The sequence below is a fragment of the Lonchura striata genome, chromosome 24 (genome assembly GCF_050655825.1).
Source record: "Lonchura striata isolate lonStrDom1 chromosome 24, ASM5065582v1, whole genome shotgun sequence".
Taxonomy (NCBI): domain Eukaryota; kingdom Metazoa; phylum Chordata; class Aves; order Passeriformes; family Estrildidae; genus Lonchura; species Lonchura striata.
The window spans coordinates 7846275-7865778 of NC_140726.1; the positions used below are offsets into that span (position 1 = coordinate 7846275).

At 53.5% G+C, this 19504-nt stretch overlaps 1 protein-coding gene across 5 annotated transcripts in view; it reads left to right on the forward strand.

The window, feature by feature from the left end:
- The window catches only part of NECTIN1 (nectin cell adhesion molecule 1), a 98290-nt gene that overhangs the window by 48227 nt on the left and 30559 nt on the right, over positions 1 to 19504 (forward strand). For 4 of the 5 annotated variants that reach the window (XM_085560223.1, XM_085560224.1, XM_085560225.1 and 1 more), the window contains exons 4-5: positions 334 to 451; positions 2162 to 2313. In XM_085560223.1, coding sequence (XP_085416349.1) covers positions 334 to 451; positions 2162 to 2313 — 270 coding nt within the window. Of the gene's footprint in view, positions 1 to 333; positions 452 to 2161; positions 2314 to 12110; positions 15488 to 19504 lie in introns of those variants that run through there. The other variant, XM_021540499.4, reaches the window with a different exon arrangement.

Sequence of the window (19504 nt, forward strand, 5' to 3'; positions counted from 1 at the left end):
TTCTTTGTCCCATCATCTTTCCCTCCTCGTGTTCTCTCCCGTTCTCCACTCCTGCCTCCTCATCTCTTCCTATTTCATTTTCTCCCCTTTCCTTTCCCACATTCCTTGTCCCATCACCTTTCCCTCCTCGCAATCTCCCTCCCTCTCCCACTCCTGCCCCCTCATCTCTTCCTATTCCATTTTCCACAATCCTTTCCTCTCCTTTTAATCTCTCTCCTTTTCCCACCCATGCCCCTCATCTCTTCCCATCTCATTTCCTCCCCTTTCCTTTCCCACAACCCTCTCCTCTCTCCTTTTCCCCTTCTGCTCTCCTCCCTTTCCCCACCCCTGCAGACGAGCCAGAAGTCACCATCGAGGGCTTTGATGGCAACTGGTTCCTGAACCGCAAGGATGTGAAGCTGATCTGCAAATCTGATGCCAACCCCCCAGCTCACACCTACGAGTGGAAGCTGTAAGTGTCCCCAGAGCCCTGCTGCCAGCAGCAAATGTCACCTCCCAGCAGGGACAAGGAGTCCCTGCAGACACCTCGCTCACCCTCTGGTCACTTAGGGCCCAGTCCCATTAGTGTCAGCAGTGTCACCCCAAGGTGACAGCCTGTGCCTGTGGTGGAGGTGGCTGCCAGCCCAGTGCAGCCTCAAAATCCAGGGAAAACTTCCCCTTCTCACCTCACTGAGATGATATTCTGCCCTGGTGACGTGAGGCAGCTGAGATGTGACATGGTGATCCACGTGCCCAGCACCACGAAGTGCCTCGGCAGCAGAGCTGGGGAAGAACCCTGGATTTCCCTGCTTTGAAAGGGCACAAATAACACAAAATTGGGCTGTGTGTGAACAACCTTCCCCTGGAATCAGCTCTTCACGTGACTGGCATTAAACAGCAACAATTCCTTGTCCTCAGGTGCCCAGCTTTTGGCTGAACACACTAAAGGGACTTGAAAAGTGAGTGAGGGGTGTCTGGGCAGTCAGGTGGGAATTGACACAACCTGATGTGGTTCTCTCTGCTGCTCTTTCTTCTCTGTAAGCACTCATGTAGCTTTAAAAGGGGAAGATCAAATGGATCCTTTCTTCTTTTCAGCTGGCATTTGTCATCAGGAGGGAGGCTCTCAACATGGCTTTGCAAGGAGCACATTCTCTCTCATTCCACTTCCCAGATCAAACTGTTCAAAGTGAAAGTCTGAAAAGGATTGTTTTTCCTGCCTTTTTTTCCCTACTTCTCCATCCCCAGCTCTCTCCATCTGTTGGTTCTGCCAGGCTCTCTGGGTTCCTCACAACATTCTCAGGAAAGCCTCGGAGGCAAAAATGCACCCGAGGCAGGAGAGATGCCCCTTGAGGCTATTTCAGTGCCTGGCATGTAAAACCCAGCAGTGCTTGGATGGTGATGAGCAGCAGTCAGGGGAGCTGTCAGAGGAGGCAGCAGCCTCCTGGAGCATCCCACACCACCCTCATGAGCTGGGCTCTTGTTTTTGTAGGTTCAGGGCTCTACAGGACCATGGTTAAGGTGTTTTTCCATCAGCTTGGGGATGGTTGGCTTGATGCAGCTGGAAAATCTGTTTTCTGTACATATGTGTATACGTAGACATGCAAAATACATGCATTTAGGCACTTTTTCACAGTCCTAATTATAGCCCCGTTATTCCCTTTTGTTTCTTATAAATTGCTGACAATATGTGCACATTTGGGTTGGGAGGAGGGGAAGGAATTACTTGAGTAATTTTTAATTGCCTAAGAGGAGTAATTACTTTACTTTGCTTCAGTAATTAAGAATAACCAGGCCATGTGTGTCTTTTCCTAACACACAGGGGCTTTTAAAATAATTTTTTTCATCTGCCTTTGTAAATTTATTTTCTGTATCTCCGGGTTTAGTTTTGCATTATTGCAGTTTCACACTTACCTGACTGTTCTGACATGAGCAAGGCTGTAAATCAACACTGCTGCCCTTGAGTTTGAGTTTAAACTAACACTGGATGATCAGGAGAGTTAAATGGGCAGGAAATTCAGCTAAAACAGGGTCAGGTTGTGTCCCTTTCCTGCCTACCTGAATGGGGATTTTCCAGCAGCACCTCCAGCTTCCACGCCTGCCCAAGGGCAAGCACAGACCCAGAAGGTTGGTGTCACCTCTGGGTGCCACCTGTGGGCTCAACCATGGTCTCTGTCCCCCCCAGGCCCAACGGGACCCTGCCAGGGAGCGTGGAAATCCAGAACAACACCATCTACTTCAAAGGGCCCGTGTCCTACAGCGTGGCTGGCACCTACGTCTGCGAGGCCACCAACGCCATCGGGACCCGCTCGGGCTTGGTGGAGGTCAATGTCACAGGTAGGACATGGGAAACAAGGTGGGGAGGGACACCAAGCTGCGAGGAGTTGGCATCTCCTCGGCCACCGGTGTCTCCTTTCAGTGTGGGGATGTCCCGAGGCAAACGGGCCGGTGGAGTTCTTGGCTTTGTACCGGTGTTGCACTGGTTTGCTTTGGATTTTTGGTTCCTCCTTTCCTCTCGCGGTGTTTTTCGTTCTTGCACCAATTCAACCTGTCCCGCCCAGCCTCTCTGCTTTGGATTCAGAGACTGTGGTACATGTGAACAGCAGAGACACGTCACGATATTGATCAGAGCAAGGGGCAGGATGAGGATGTGCACTGCCAGGAAGGCAGGAGATGGATGAATCACTTGTTCAGGATGGCGCTTGGTGTTTCTGGTGTTGGGCAATTCTCCTGATTCCTCTCTTGAGCTCCTTGCAGTGCTCTGTGAACTCTCTCACCTGCCTGCCACGATTCCTGTGAGTGCTGGAGGAGCTTTGTCTGGGCTCCAGGGAGGAACTCCATCCCAGGATGCAGGCAGTGGGAAGTGAGGCTGTGATGCCACAGGAGACAGAAGGAATCTGACGGCCTGCAAAGCAGGGTGGCCACGGAGGGAGGGAAAGACATGTGGGCAAGCTTAGGTAGTGTCAGGGAGAGAAAGTCATGTCAAGAAATAGCTCCACGGGAAGAAATAACATATGGCAATAACCTGATTCCTGAAAGTCAGAATGACGTTGTGAGACATCACCAAGGGGGAAAAGTGGCTGTGGGTGCTTTGAGAGCAGAAAAGGGACATTTATCCCATTCCTTTGGGGTAAAAGGAGTGATTTAGGTTATCAGGCAGTGACTGGTGGGTCTCAGGAGGGCTGGAAGTGCCTCTTGGAGCAGTGAGGTGGAGCACAGCCACAGTGCAGCGAGCTGTGGGCTGCAAAGGATGGGCAGTGGGGTGAATGAGGTGCACTGGGGTGCCTCTGAACCCAGAGCAGGCTCCTGGGGCTGTTACCTCTCCCTGTGTCCAGCCCAAGGCAGTCAGAGCCTCTCCTGCCACCCCTGGGAATTGTCTGACCTGAGGGTGATGGAACTCCAGCCCCCTCCACCAGCTTTCTCTGGTGGTAAATGCTGAGCAAGCACAGAGCCCAGCCTGGGGCAGCCAAAATTAGCAATAACTCCGTGTTTGGCACCTCGGCTCCCCTCTCTGTCAGGTGGACAAACCAGGCTAATCTTCCTCTTGTGCTTCCTCCAAGTGCTTGGAGGTCAATGGATGGGATGTGCTAATTAGATGCTAATTACCCGCTATTTATTTATGATCCTTATCCCTGTAGCAGGCCTTTCATTCACACCTCCTGGCCTGGATCCCTGCCTGCTGTGTTGCTCCTGGTACAGCACTTCTCTGGGGGCTGTTTCTTTTGCCAGGGAAAAAACAAAGCCCTTTGTGCCCAGCCCTGCCCAACCACCCAAAACCAGGGCAAGGTCATGGCCAAAATCAGCTGCTGGCCATTCCAGGGGAGCTGTCACCTCAGGGTTCCTGGGGCAGCGCCTGGTACAAGCTGTGACTCCCTTTGGCAGCAGAAATCCATCCCAAAAACCTCCAAGCTCAAAAACCTCCAAGCTCAGCCCTCAGACACAGAGAAGGAGGTGAAGCAGGACTGGAGAAGACTTTGAGAGCAACAGGCTCTCACTTCCCATTCCTCCATAGCCTCTGTGTCCATTTTTTGCTGTCCTTCTGCCTGCCCAGCCACCCCACATCATTTGGGGTGTCAGGACACCAGGCACTGCCCTCTCTTCACATTTTCTGCCCATTTTTGATGTGTCTCAGCACCTCAGTGGTACTGAAGGTGGCTGCAGCACCAGCTCAGCTGCACAGGCTCCTCCAGAGTGATGGGCTGTGGGTTCTCCCTCTGGGATTTGGAATTGTCTCTTTTCCTGGTGCTTTTTCAGGCTCCATCAGCACAGGGCTGGCAGGATTTTTGGGGTTGTGTTGGTGGAATCTCAGCTGGTTCCCAAAGGTCCTGGCTGTGGGGTTGAGGTTAAAGGAGAGGGAATGAAGGGCACACCCTCAGCTGCCCTGCGAGGAGGGATTAACAGCCAACCACACAGGCCAGGCCTACGCCACATTAAAAAAGAAAAAAAAAATCCTTTAATAATTCATGGGATCTGAATATGTTTATCCAGCTCTCCCTGAGGAGCGATTAGGTCGGTGCTGGGGAGGGCTCAGCCCTCCTCGCTCAGCTATTACAGGTACATTTGTTTGGGTCTTGCAGGCAATTTAGGGATTGTCAGTGGACCACGAAACCTCTTTCAAGAGCTGCATGCAATAAATGGAGTTCAATCTAGTGAGCAGCCAGCCTTGGGAGAAAAAAAAAACAAAAAAAACACAGAAGACTGATGCAGAGAAAACCCTGCAGCAGCTTTTCCCCTTTCTGTCTCCCTGTTCTCCCCCTTTTTGCTGCCCAAAATCTTCCCTCCAGGCCCCAGAGAAGAAAAGTGCAGGGCTGGTTCAGCCCCCTGATGGGGAGGGCAATTTGTTCAGAGGGAGAAGGCTGAATGCTTCTATGAGAGTTATGGCGCATTAAAGAGATTGATAAGTGGAAATTTAATATTTTATTCCAGCAATCTGTTCCCCTAATAGCTTCTCCTGCCTTGCAGGACCTTTGTCAGTCGCAGGCAAGCCATGTAGTGTGACATGTAACTATTGATTACAGGCAGTGGGTGACAGAATAAAAGGCTGTGCTTGTGGACTGCACATGTGTGGTGGTTGTGCACATGGGTATTCACACCTGTGGGATCCCATTTGTGTTCTGGCCAAGGATATTCACACCTGTGGAATCCCATTTGTGTTCTGGCCATGGATATTCATGTGTGTAATACCATTTTATCCTGCCCATGGACATTCACATGTGTTGACTCCAATGGACTTACACACCTCTGTGATCCCGTTTTTGTCCTACCCATGGATTTACACACCTGTGTGATCCCATTTTTATCCTGCCCATTGGATTTACACACCTTTGATCCCATTTTTGTCCTACCCATGGACTTACACACCTTTGATCCCATTTTTGTCCTGCCCATGGACTTACACACCTCTGTGATCCCATTTTTATCCTGCCCATGGACTTACACACCTCTGTGATCCCATTTTTATTCTGCCCATGGACTTACACACCTTTGATCCCATTTTTGTCCTGCCCATGGACTTGCACACCTGTGTGATCCCATTGGACATTCACACCTGTGAATGATCCCATTTTTGTCCTGCCCATGGAGATGATTTTCCCAAACCTGCATGCACAGGGATGCCCTGCTGCACAGGACACGAATAAAGCATTTACAAGTGGGAATATCCATGGATTCATGAACATGGGCTCCTCTGGGTGCAGCAGAGCATGGACACACCCTGGCCCTGTGCAGGAGACACTCACCCCCTTGTGCACTGGCTCCAGCCAGAGGAAGCACAAGGAGAAAGGGAAAAAAAAAGGGCAAATGGACCTTTGAAGGAGACTCAGAGAGCTGGGGGAGCAGGGAGAGCCTGTGCCAGCAGCTTTGCAGCCCTGGCCTTGGATGTGCTACAGGCAGGGGGGGAGGAAAAGCTGGCAGGGGTTGCTGACCCCCCCTGCTCGCTTGGCTTCCAGCAGGGAGTTATTTACACACCAGCAGCACTCTCGTCCCAGCAAGGTCGCTGCAAACAGCCCGTGGGGCTCGCTGGAGCCACGCAGCCCTTTCTGAGAAACCCTAAATGCCAATTCCTGCAGCAGGTGTTTCCAAAGGCAGGCAGATTGAGGTGGGAGGATGTAGGGCCGGGGGGGCTAAAGAGGAGCGAGCCCCGAGGGAGGGTCTGGCTGATGCTAATCTTCCAGAGTGGCTGTGCATCCTGTCTGGTGGCATCTGTGCCAGGCAGCAGGGCTTGATGGACAGGGGATAGGTGACCTGAGAGAGAGATTAAAGCCTGAGACACGTTTGGCATCTGGCCCGAAAGCCGTCACACTCTGACACGCCAGCGGCAGCTGCTGAACTGCTGGATTAGTTGCCAGTGGTTTTTCCATCCCCACCCGCCCTGCAGGAACCCCTGGGAGGGAGAGGAAAGCTTGGAAAGCTGCAGAGGGACATGCAGAGGCGCAGAGGGGAGGGAGAAGGTCAGCAGTGCTCTGGGCTTCTCACATTGCAGCTTTGTTTCTCCTTATCTTCCCTCGTGCACATGACTTAACACACGAGCAAAGTCCTGGGATAATTTGGCGTGGGCTGTTCCGGCAGGGAACGTTTGCCATCAGCAATCTGGCTCCTAAACGAACCCTACGGGGTCATTTCTGTGTTTGCTGAGGCCATCTGGGAACTGGGAAGGCCCGTGAAGACGTTGGAATTCAGGTTCCTGTTCCTCTGTGGAGCGCCGTTCACGTTGTGTGGATGTTTGGTTTTCCAAGCTAGAAGGAAATCCAGAGTCTTCCTCTGGAAGAGCTCGGGCTGACACATGGCCAACAGCTAATTCCTCATGGAGTTTGACATTTTCTTCAGTGCCCGTGGCTACAGGGAGAGTTTGGGCTGGCTTTTCCCTTGTCCTTAGGATTGAGGAGAAAAGGATGGTAATGGGACTTAAAGGAAAAACATGTCCACAGGAAGCAGTCTTTTAAAATATCCCAGCAGATGTGCAGAAGAGCTTTTGAAAGCTGATTTCCAGTGGATCTGCATATCACAGAAGAATTACCAGGTGTCTAAAAATACCTTTTTTCTGATCTGGGCCCTTCCTGCTCCTGGGAGCTGCCTCCTGTCCCTCTGGGTTCTCTGATGTCTAATGAGGTTTGGCTCCCACCTCTACCGAGGATCCCACTCCAGCCGTCTCCAGGAGCTTGCTGGGAGGGATAATTTCAGCTCATTCTGTCACATAGCACTAAAATTGGCCAGCAGGTTCAAAAAAGCAGCAGATAAAGGATTGACGGACAGGTGGGAAGATTTGCATACGCCTCATTTTTATTGAAAAACTGCCATTAAGAGAAAGATGGGATTCTTTAAAGCCTGGACTTTTGGAGCCATTCTTGTGCTGGGGAAGGCTGGGGGAAGTTTGTGGCCTCGCTGTGCTGCAGGAAGTGGGCAGGAGATGCCTGGAGCCTTGCAGAGGGATCAAAGGGAACCTGTGGGCTGGGCCAGGTGCCAGGCTGAGCCCGGGGTGACCTCCTGTCCCTCTCCCAGCTGCTGTCCCAGAGGTCTGGCTGCTGGCACAGGGACAGGAAGCTGGGCTGAATGCAACAGCTGGCAGAGCCGGGCACGGGCAGATCGTGTTGCTGCTTTAATTCCTATTCATACAGCACTCCCTCTTTTTATAAGGGCTGGGGGATGGCAGGCGGGGGGAGGCTTTTCATGCTGGCATTAAAGCCTGGCTTGTTCCCCCTCCCTCGGCTCCGCTGTCTCCTGTTTCTCCAGGCTGCTTTTCACAGGGGCTTTAATTCTCTCCAGACTCTTCCTAATGGATTTTTCACGTGGGGCCCCCGAGCACGCTCAGGCATCGCACCGGTTTCCAGAAATTTCACGCCCTCCCCCCCGGCTTGGACACAAAAAAAGGGGATCCTTTTCCCACACTTCCCCCTCTCCCCTTGGTGCTGTTCTGCTTGGAACGGGGTGGGCAGAGGGGTGGATCCCAATCTGTGGGATTAATGGAGCTGGATGTGGGGACAGGTGACACGCTGGTCCCCGCTCGCCACCTGCCAGTGCCGAGGCACCCTGTGACAGGGCACAGCCCTTCCTTCCTTCCCGGGAATGGCAGCGCCCACCCTGCTCCAGAGGCAGCGCCCACCCTGCTCCAGAGGCAGTGCCCACCCTGCTCCAGAGGCAGCACCCACCCTGCTCCAGAGCCAGCGCCCACCCTGCTCCAGAGGCAGTGCCCACCCTGCTCCAGAGGCAGCGCCCACCCTGCTCCAGAGGCAGCACCCACCCTGCTCCAGAGGCAGTGCCCACCCTGCTCCAGAGGCAGCGCCCACCCTGCTCCGGAGGCAGCACCCACCCTGCTCCAGAGGCAGCACCCACCCTGCTCTAGAGCCAGTTCCCACCCTGCTCCAGAGGCAGCGCCCACCCTGCTCCGGAGGCAGCACCCACCCTGCTCCGGAGGCAGTGCTCACCCTGCTCCGGATCCAGTGCCCACCCTGCTCTAGAGGCAGCGCCCACCCTGCTCCAGAGGCAGTGCCCACCCTGCTCTAGAGCCAGTTCCCACCCTGCTCCAGAGGCAGTGCCCACCCTGCTCCGGAGGCAGCACCCACCCTGCTCCAGAGGCAGCACCCACCCTGCTCCAGAGGCAGCGCCCACCCTGCTCCAGAGGCAGTGCCCACCCTGCTCCAGAGGCAGTGCCCACCCTGCTCTAGAGCCAGTTCCCACCCTGCTCCAGAGGCAGTGCTCACCCTGCTCCAGAGGCAGCACCCACCCTGCTCCAGAGGCAGCACCCACCCTGCTCCAGAGGCAGTGCCCACCCTGCTCTGGAGCCAGTGCCTACCCTGCTCCAGAGGCAATGCCCACCCTGCTCTAGAGCCAGTTCCCACCCTGCTCCAGAGGCAGCACCCACCCTGCTCCAGAGGCAGTGCCCACCCTGCTCTGGAGCCAGTGCCTACCCTGCTCCAGAGGCAATGCCCACCCTGCTCTAGAGCCAGTTCCCACCCTGCTCCAGAGGCAGTGCTCACCCTGCTCCAGAGGCAGTGCCCACCCTGCTCCGGAGCCAGCGCCCACCCTGCTCCAGAGGCAGCGCCCACCCTGCTCCGGAGCCAGTGCCCACCCTGCTCCGGAGCCAGCACCGGTCTGTGCCCCCATCCAGTGGCACTGCTGGCTCTGGAGTGTCCAGACCCCCTCCTCCCCAGACACTGACCCACCCCAGGGTCACCCCCGAACCCCCAGAGCCCCCCGGTGCTGGAGGGAGGATGAGGAGGGAGGAAGCTCTGTGGGCAATTTGGGGCTGCTGGCAAGTGATCTTCCCCCTGCCTTCCTTCTTTCTTCTCCCTTCCCACAGTCTGGGTTTGTTTTCTCTGGCATGGGAACGGAGGGTGGGGATGGGATGAGGGGAGGTGTGAAATCCACCAGGGATGGAGGGAAGGATGGAGGGATGGAGGGATGGATGTGTCCCTGCTCGTGTCCGCGGCGCTGGCAGTGCCACGGGGGTGGCACGGGGGTGGCGAGTGCTACATCGGGGGTGGGCAGCACAAAGGGCAGGGAAAAAATAAATATCTCATGAGAAAGGTAGGAAAACATCCCGCCTTGTCTTTCCACGCATCCAACCTGGACTGTTAATGAGGCTTTTAACAGGAAAGTGGGCCAAGCTCCTTTAGAAACGAGGCACAGCCTTCCCCTCTCCCGGGCTGTGGGGCAGAGGGGTCAGGGTGCTTTGGGGGATCTGCACACCACGGCTGGGGCTTTTCAGGGTGCCTTTGGGGACTCTGGGGCCACGCACAGAGTCACCCTTGCTGCAGGGTGAGGAGGCTTCAGAGCTGTGGCAAAATGAAAGGTTGAGCCCTGGGGACATGCTGGGCTTCCCCTGTTCCCACTCAGCCTCCAGGTCTCCCCAGCTTTGTGCACAGATTTGGGAGTTGGGCACCACAGGGGCTGGGACAGCGAGGAGCAGCCCCAGGTGTGGTAAGTGCAGGTGAAGCTGGTGGGAAGAAATGCTGATGTCTGACTCCAGAAGGCTGAATGATTTATTATAACTATACTATAATACATTAATAAACTATTTAAAGGAGATACTAAAACTACAAACCTACTTTTTCTAATTCCCATATCCAACTCATTCCCAACTCGTGCCCCTCTCTGAGAGTCCAGCCCCAGGTGGGTTGGATTGGCCACCAGGCTCAAACAATCCTCACCAGAATCCAACCAAGCACTCACCCCAGGTAAACAATTCTCCACACACATTCCACTTGGGAAAAACAAGGAGCAGAAATAAGAAATTTTATTTTTCTTTTCTCTGTGCTTCCTCTATGAAAAAGTCCTGAGAGAGAGAAGAATGTGCCTGCCACAGCAGGGGAGGTGGCTTGGGCAGGGGCAGAGGGACCAGTGTGGATGTTGTGTGGCTGAAGCTGAGCCCTCAGCAGGCAGGACCACGAGGGGATGGACGTGACTGTCCCTGGTGTCCCTGCAGAGAGGTTCTGCATTCACCAGCTGGCTGGGACAGGCCTTCTGTTGATGCAACATGTGGCTTTGGCTTTCCACAGCCCAGCCCCGCTCCCCGTGCTGCAAACCATGCCCTTGCTGCTTCTCTAAGGCAGTCTCTGGGAAAAAAATGCTGGCTCCTGCCTGCACAGCATCTTGCTCCTGATTCTGGCTGCAGCAGGGCCCCTCCATCTGTCCCCCAGCCCACTCTGCCCAGTGGGCTGCTCTCTGTGTGGGTTCAGCCTCAGGAGGCTCTGCTCCAGGCAAGTCAGCACTGCAGAAACCAAGACGCTGTTGTCGGGTTGATGTTGCAGGAAAGGCAGGAATTAATCATCTCCCAGGCACAAAAAAAAAAAAAAAAAAAAAAAAACTAAAACATTTATGTCTCAGGCCAGCAATTGCTCGAATTCAGTGCCCTTGTCCAAAACCTGCAGCTGTTGCTGTGCCTTCACTCTTTTGTCCCCTGGCCCGCAGTGGCTGGGCTGAGCTGTGCCAGCAGGGCCATGGAGGGGGGTAGGCAGCAGTCACTGCCTCTCATCCCTCTGGAATCTGCTGCCTCGGAGCCCCTCTTTGCCCATCACCCCAGCCTGGCTGTGCTCAGAGTTTGCTGCTGGGTCTGCACCTCTCCCTGGCTGCTGGGGGAAGAAGCGAAGGCCAGGAGGCTCCAGGGTGGGCAGAGGGGATTAGGGGTGGGGAGAGCACTGGGAAAAGTCTCGTGTGAGAGCCAGGCTGCCACAGGGCATTAACAGGGCACCTGCTGCCTGAATTGGGAGGCAGGTGAAGGGCTGAGACAAGCACGTGGTGTTTAATGCCTGCTGCACACGGGTGTTCAACAGGCTCCGAGCTCGGCCAGGGGCTGTACCTGTGCCCAGCAAGGCTGATTGAAGTCCTGGCTCAAACTTTATCTGTGCCAAAGTGTAGGTGTTGAACTGCATGAAAGAGAAGAGAGCTGCTTTCTCATCTCTTTCCTCTGCCTCTTTTTGAGTTATTTATTCTTCTTTTTAAATAGGTCAGGGTAGCTGTAGGAGCAAGATTAGCAGGAGGAGTGGCACTGTGCTGGCCAGGGAAGGGGAAGAAGCAGTGGGAGGGCTGTGTCCTCATGCTGCAGGGTCAGCACGAGGGGTCAGGAGCCAGCAGGGCTCTGAGCAGCTCTGTGCAGCCTCAGGGCACCTGTGGGTGGGGGATCACAAGGTGCTGCTGCCTTCTGACCCAACTGGGATGTGAGGGGAGGGATGCAGAGCTGGTGGGTCCAGCCTGGCACCTCTGAGCCACTCGGTGCCCACCCTTGGGTGGGGCCTGGGGTCTCGCTCCCTGTCAGGAGCACTCTGAGGGACACTGGAGCTGGAATTCTGTCACCCGGTCCAACGGAGCGCGTCCGGACTCAAGACCTGGGGCTGGTGGGATCGGAGCGCGCCTGGAGACACCAGGAGGGCTGGGGAGGGCAAACCACTGCTTCCAGCCTGCTGGGCTCCTGCATGAGGCTTGGCCAGCTTGGCACGGCACCTTCCCCTGGCTGAGGCAGAGCTGACCCCTGTGAGGACGCTCCTCTTCCCCTTTCCCCAGTTTTTCCCTTCCCTGTTCCTTACCCTCATCTTCCCACCCCCTCACCCCCCGCCCCAAACTGGCAATGAGAGCACGGAGGGAGGGCGCGTTTCCGCATGGTTTGACACTGTTCCCCCTTCCATCTGTCTTTTCCTACCCAGAATTTCCCTACACCCCGTCTCCAATCGATGATCACAAATCCATGGTGCAGCCGAACATCCCCACACCGGTGATTGGGGGCATAGTGGGAGGCGTCTCGCTGGTCCTGCTGGTGGCCGTGGTGCTCTTTGTGGTACTCCGGCGCCGGCGTCACACCTTCAAGGGTGACTACAGCACAAAGAAGCACGTGTACGGCAACGGCTACAGCAAGGCTGGCATCCCACAGCACCACCCCCCCATGGCCCAGAACCTGCAGTACCCCGACGACTCGGACGACGAGAAGAAGCCGGGCCCCTTGGGCGGCAGCACCTACGAGGACGAGGATGAGGATGCAGGAGGCGAGCGCAAGCTGGGCGGCCCCAAAGCCTACGAGGAGGATGCCAAGAGGCCTTACTTCACCGTCGACGAGGGCGAGGCCTGCCCCGCACCTTATGACGAGAGGACACTCGGCTTCCAGTACGACCCCGAGCAGCTCGACCTGGCCGACAACATGGTGTCGCAGAACGACGGGTCTTTTATTTCCAAAAAGGAGTGGTACGTGTAGCTCCACGCCCCCCCTGCTACACTCACACTCACACTCGCACTCACACACGCTCACAACCGCGCTCACGAGCGATGCCCTCCCTCCCCTGCATCCCTCCGAGCACACCCACGCACGCCCCGGCCCCGCACAGACTTTTTGGATGCTGGGGGCCAGCAAAGCGGGGAGGGAGGGCGGCTTTGCTTACGGATCATTTTTTGGGGAGGGGAGGGGGTGGGGCTCGTGCGGGAGGGCGGGAGGTCGGGTAATTATTTTCTCTCTCGGTTTTGGTTTGGCTTTTTAATTTCCCTCTCTTCGACGACTTTCGTCCCCTTCTGTGGTGTTTGTATTGGTCGGTGGCTTAGGTGTTACTCTTTGCTTTAACGACTGTTGCCCAGCCTGTATATTACACTCTGTTTGTGTCTTCATGTCTCAGAGTGCCCTTCCCTCCCCGAGCCTTCCTCCTCCCACTCCCACCCCCCTGAAACACTGGAAATTTGTTTGTATGTTGTCTTCTTTGTTTGTTTTTTAACCTTGGGAGGGGGGGCAGGTGGGCTGTCCGTAGGACAGAGGCCAGGAGAGTTTTATGGCAATGGAAACATAGGTGCCATTTTCAGGTGAATGGATTTTTGGGGTTTTTTTCCCCCTAATTACTTTTTTTTTTTTTTATCAATGGGGTCTGGGTGACATTCCCATTGCCTGCTGCACACCTGGAGAGAACCACATGCAGTTTTTAATGACTCAATAAAAGGAAAATGAGGAGAAAAGAGGGAGGAAAGAAGCCCTGGACCAAACCCCAGGTGCAGGGGCCGATAGCAGAGCAGGGAAACAAAACTGCCATTTTCCTCCTACAATTTATTATCTCCTGGCTTTCCATTTTTCTGTCTTTGTTTGAGTGTTCTTTTAAATGAAAGAAAAGGAGTATTTATTGCTGACACTTTTCCCCCCGTGATGGCTCAGAGAAAGGCTGGCTCCTTTTGTTCTTGTCGCTGTTGTTGTCGCTGGTACCAGCCACAGAGCAGTTCACTGGGGCACATCCACTGGGGAAGGGACCAACTGAGGACACTTTGCTTCCACACATCCACTGCCTTCAGCTCTGCCCTGCACACCCAGGCAGGGCAGGACCAGCCCCTGAGTTTTATTTTATTATACCACTAAGACTTAATCGTCATGTGTTTACACTTTATTTTTTATTTTGGTCAGAGCACGGGGGTGCTTCTCTCTCTTTCTCTCTCTCTCTCTCTCTCCTAGCAACAACCCCAGCCCGTGGCTGCACCACGTAGGTGGCATTGATTGCCACTTTTCCAATATCACATCCCTCTCCTGAGCACAGGCTTGGCAGACAGGGTAGGAGGGATTGAGCCTGGGGTATTGATCTTTCCCTCCTTGCCTTGAGCCACGGCGTTGTGCTGGGGAGGTTTGGATTGCTGCTATCTCTGCTCTGTGAATAAATGGGATTCCAGACTTCAGGGCCCTCTGTCTCACACCGACCATCTCCAAATTAGATTCACTGGGTTGGGGCTTATTTTTCTTCTTGTGGGTTATATTAATTTTTTTTTTTTTTAATTTGATGTATAAATAAATCTTTTGTTTGAAAAGAAATCCCCAGTTTTCTGAGCTGTATTATCATGCACATCTAAAAATAGCAGGACTAATTCTCCTCCTGCCTTACCCGCTGGGTTTTGTTCCACAGCGGTTATCCTGCTGCAAAAAGGGAGGAGGCTGGAGAGGCAGAGCCACACAGATGAGTCAAGGGCAGATCTCTGATCCAGGCAGCTCCAAAGCTTTCCTTTGCCACGGGCTGCTCGGTGCAGGGCACAGCCCCAGCCATCCCCGTGTGCTGTGATTGCATTAGTGGGGTAGGAAAACGGGCAAATCCAATTGTTGGCCTGTAATGTCTCTGCTGTTCCTGCCAGCCCCTCGGGCTTCCTGGCTCCTGGCATGGCACAGGAAGCACACAGGCAGCTCTGTGTCCTCTCAGAGCCAGGGCAGGCAGAGATTCCCTGGGGATCCCTCAGCCTGAGCCCTCCACTGCCACCAGGAGCACCCTGCTAGCAGGAAAGCCCCCAATAAAGGAAATAAAACCTCTTAGCAGCTCTCCAATTCTCTGATTAGTGATGATTAGGGGTGGGAATGACTTCCCTCCAGTGCCTCGCGAGAGCAGCACACGCAGGGCTTTGATTCCCCCAGAGGGAGAGCCTGTAATCTGGCTCAGTGTGTGGTGCAGGGAGAATTCCCAGCAAAGTCCATCTCTGGAGTGAATAATCCTGCAGATCTGAGCCCCGGAGCCGGGCTCGGAGCAGGATGGTGACAGTGCCTCCAGCACCAAGCCCTGGGCAGGCATCAGCGGGCACTGAGAGAGAGCAGTGGCACAGACCCTGCCCTGCAGATCTCCCTGTCAGGGGGTGGCTGTGGAAGAAAACAATCTTTTATCAACCCTGCAGGGTCCAGCAGTGATTCTGCACGTTGAGGCCACTGCTTGGGTCTGGCCAGTTCCCACCACACTGACCCCACAGCTCTGTGTCCTAAAGAACAAAAGTGCAAAGTGGGGCTGAAGGGCCTGGGAGAGGTCAGGGCTCCAAGGCTGCTCCCAAGTTCAGGGATGACCAAAGGAACCCTAGGAAATTGCTTTGGGAGTTGTCAGCTTGCCTTTGAGGGGGTCATTTTTGGAGCTGTAGCCTCCTTGGTTTATTTATTGCCCATTCACACACTGTCCACTGAGTGAGGCCTCAAAAACCCAGTGGCACCCAGGGAAATGAAATGAGAGAGTGGAGCAATGTGGAATTTCCAAGCTAGAGCCTGCACACAATTCCCCCCCTGCTGCAGCACTTTTTCCTGCCCTTTTTGCACCAGCCAAAATTTAGGGCTTAGCTCAGCCACTTACCTGCTCAGAGTGGTTCAGAAAAGGGGTCAAATCATCATTTTTCATCCAGAACCTGGAGTGGAAGATCCTTAGCCAGCGTTGCCTGGCCCAGCAGCGAGGCACCCTGCGAGTTCAAGGCTCTGTGCTGCATTTCTCTCATCCTTGAGCTCCTCAGCATTGCTCCCCTGGTGCAATTTTCGCCACAGCCATGGAGAAATGCCACCTCTGTGCTGTCATTTGCTTCTTGCTGTCCCTTGCAAGGTCAGCTAGATGGCCAAGAGACTCTTGGGGTGGTAATTAGCCGAGCGATTAGCCATTAATCCATAGCAAGGTGGAAGAAAAAAAGAAGTGTGGGGGAAGAAAATCAGATTGATGCTTCATCTGAGAGCTGTTTTGGTCCAGTAATAGCATCACTGCCTTCTCTGGGTTAAACTGCTCTGAGGGGGCCCTTGAAGGGATTTATTTAGATGAGTTTTTCCAGCATCACCAAGCAGGAAGCGATCCCTGTTCCCACCTGAGTGCAGGGATGAGCTCAGGAGAGAGGCCAAAGTGAAGAACCACGTTCATCCTGCTCCTGGGGGCTCCAGCAGGGAGGGAATGAGCTGGGACTGTGCAGGGCTCAGCAGCAGGGCCAGTTTTTGCTCTGGTGATGGTGTCACCCATCCCTTTGTGCCCTGATTTCCCTCAGAGGGCAGATTCTGCCAGGCTGGGGTGCCACACATGAGCTGGGCCGCCTCTCTGGGACCCTCAAGTGAAAAATCCCCTTCTTCTCCCACCCCCCTTGCATCAGAGGTGCTCAGGAGGTGGAAATGCCCCTGTGGGACCTGGCAGAGAGTGAGTGGGAGCTCCCAGCTGGGAGAGGGAAGCTGTCCATGAACCTCCTGCTCTGCAGCCCGGTGCTAGGGAGCTGCTGCTCTGCAGGAAATGTCCCAGTTCTCACCAGTGCCCAACTGGTGTGCCCCCCCTGGCTGTGCCTGGGTTGGGTTTGTGCCTGGGGAACCTGCTGGTGTCAGAGACTCATCACTCCCCTGGCCAGGAGGACACATCCCCTGAGAGGGGCAGAGACATCATCCCGCTGCTTTTCCCTTTTCCTTGCTTCCTCCTGGATGGATCCCTGGCAGGGGCAGACACATCATCCCGCTGCTTTTCCCTTTTCCATGCAGACACATCATCCCGCTGCTTTTCCCTTTTCCATGCAGACACATCATCCCTCTGCTTTTCCCTTTTCCAAACCTCATCCTGGATGGATCCCTGGCAGGAGCAGACACATCATCCCGCTGCTTTTCCTTTTTCCATGCAGACACATCATCCCTCTGCTTTTCCCTTTTCCAAACCTCATCCTGGATGGATCCCTGGCAGGGGCAGACACATCATCCCGCTGCTTTTCCCTTTTTCCTGCGTCATCCTGGATGACAAAGCCTGTGGTACCTCAGGGTGGGTGGGGACGCTGAGCAGGCAGTGAGAGAAGGGTCAGTGACCCAAAATTCAGGTGAATTTGGGCCAATCCCCCATTTCCTTCCCGGTGTGAATTCAGGGAGCCGTACAAGCAAACAGATCTGTCTCACAGCCCACAACGAGCCTGTGCTTTATGTACAGAGACACCCCAGCTGTTTCCCTGCTGGGACTTTTCTCTAGGATTATTCATTGCAATTCACCCTAGTGGTGTTATTTTCCCTTATTTAATTACCAGGTTTGTTGGTTTTTTTCCCCCCCTGTTAAATCATTTTCATTCAAGCAAGGCGAAAAAAAAAAAAAGAAAGAAAATTAAAAAATCAACCCGAAGATTTCCTTTATGAAATAAATCAACAAACTGAGATGGTTGCACCAAATTGCAAAGACATGAGGGACAAAGGGAGCCATTTTCCTGATGTTGAGTCAAAAAGAAACACAACAATTGAGCAAAAATCACGGCGGGTTAGGGAGAGAGAGACTCCAAAGGTTGATCTCGAGGCAATTAGAGAAGGGAGTGTGATTGGAGCGGGGGCTGCTGCTCTGCTGGGCTCTTTGCCCTGCACGAGCACACACACACACACACACACAGAGAGAGATTTTGGGGTTTGGGGAGCAGATCAGATGGAGGGGAAAACCCCATTGTCCTTGTGGGGGTCAGCTGTGTCATCCCTGCAGGCTCTGAGCTTCCCCGTGTGGAAATGGGGGGACCCCAGGTTGTTAAATTCCAATTTTCAGTTTCCCCTCAAGCTCTGCTGTCGTATCACTGAAATTTTGGGGTCTCTTTTTTGGACACTGCCAGCATGGTGTGGCTGCTGCCTGTTCTTTGCTGAAGAAGAGGCACCCTGCACCCCAAGGAAATCCACTTCCACTTGGAATTTCCCCCTGGCATGAGCAGGGAATCCCTTGGCACAGGGAGGCTGGGAAGGTTTTTGGGTCCTTCCCATCACCCCCAAACTCACCCGCAGTGGGGAGCAGGGGCAGAGCTGGGGGGGAGCAGGGGGGGCTCAGCCTCTCAGCACGGGGAGGAAAGCCAAGCCTCAAGGGTGGGCTGGGATTTGGACACCCCAAAAGGGACAGGGAGACCACAAATGAGATAGGGAGACCTCAAAAGGGTCAGGGAAAAAACCCAAATGGGACAGGGAGACTCCAAAAGGGACAGAGAGACCACAAATGAGATAGGGAGACCTCAAAAGGGTCAGGGAAAAACCCCAAATGGGATAGGGGGACCCCAAAAGGGACAGGGAGACTCCAAAAGGGTCAGGGAGACCCCAAATGGTCAAGGAAAAAACCCAAATGAGATAGGGGGACCCCAAAAGGGTCAGGGAAAAACCCCAAATTGGACATGGAGACCCCAAAATGGTCAGGGAGACCCCAAATGGGTCTGGGGTAAGGAGCACACGGAGTCAGATCCTCTGCTCTTGGTGGAGGGACTCTCACTGAGGATCTGGATTTCCTTTTCTTTGGCCTTTCTCATTTTTTTTTAAACATGATTCCTCAGCTCCAGGGATTTTATCTCTCTTTTTCTTCGTCCTCTGGCTGTAATGGTCATTGTGGAATTAAAACTGCAGACAGACAAACAAACAACCCCAACCCCACTTTATATTGGGTTTTTTTTTGCTTTGATTTCTTTTTTATTTTCTTTTTTATTTTGTAATCTGTGTTGTAAGTGCTTTTGTAAAAAATAAAAACTAAAAATAATAATAATTATGTAATGGACCTTTATGATTTTTGTTTTTTTTTCTGTGGTTTTTTTTTTTTAATTATTATTTTTTGGGTTCTTATTTTTTGGTTTTTGTTTTGTTTTGTTTTCCATCCTTTGTGATTTGTTCATTTTGAGTCCTGGGTTGGGGGGGGGGAAATTTTCATGGTTATAATTTGTGTGGGCGGGGTGTTGCATCACCCTTCCTTTTACTTGTATAAAAAACCAATAGTGGCTGAGCTGTGGAAAAAAAAAATATGTACTTTTTTATAAATAAAGAATTTTAAAAGAAAGATACCTTCTTCTCTTTTTTGGGGCATCCGTGGCTGCGTCGCCGTGCACTCAGTGACTGCTGTGAGGGGAACCTTTTTCCAATGGGCTGGGTTGGAAATCTCCCAGGATATGCAGTGTTTGTTGGAAATTCCAATTATTTGTGTTTGTATTTTGGAAGGGGACTTGCTTGCAGCTGAAGGCTGAAGGTTGAGAGATCTCCAGGAATGGGCTGGAGGTGACTGGGAATGAGTGGGTTTGCCCCCGGCATGGTGGTTTTGTGTGGAATTCCTGGACAGCAGATCCAGCACAGGCTGAAGGAGGCTGGGAGAGCTTCCCTTTGTTGCTGTAAACAGTGAAATTCCTTGGCTGAGGCCCAAAGTTAACCTGAGCTTAAAAATAAACTGGCTGGAAAAACACAGGGCAGAAAAATCCATCGGAAAATCTGTGAAAAGTCAGGACAAGTGTGTGTGGCTGAGGAAGTTCTCGCTGCTGGCTCAGCAGATGGGACAGGCTATTGGAAAAATGTCAATATTTCCCTAGAAATGTGGAATTAGCTGGTGGCAGGGCCAGGATGCAGGGACACCGGAGG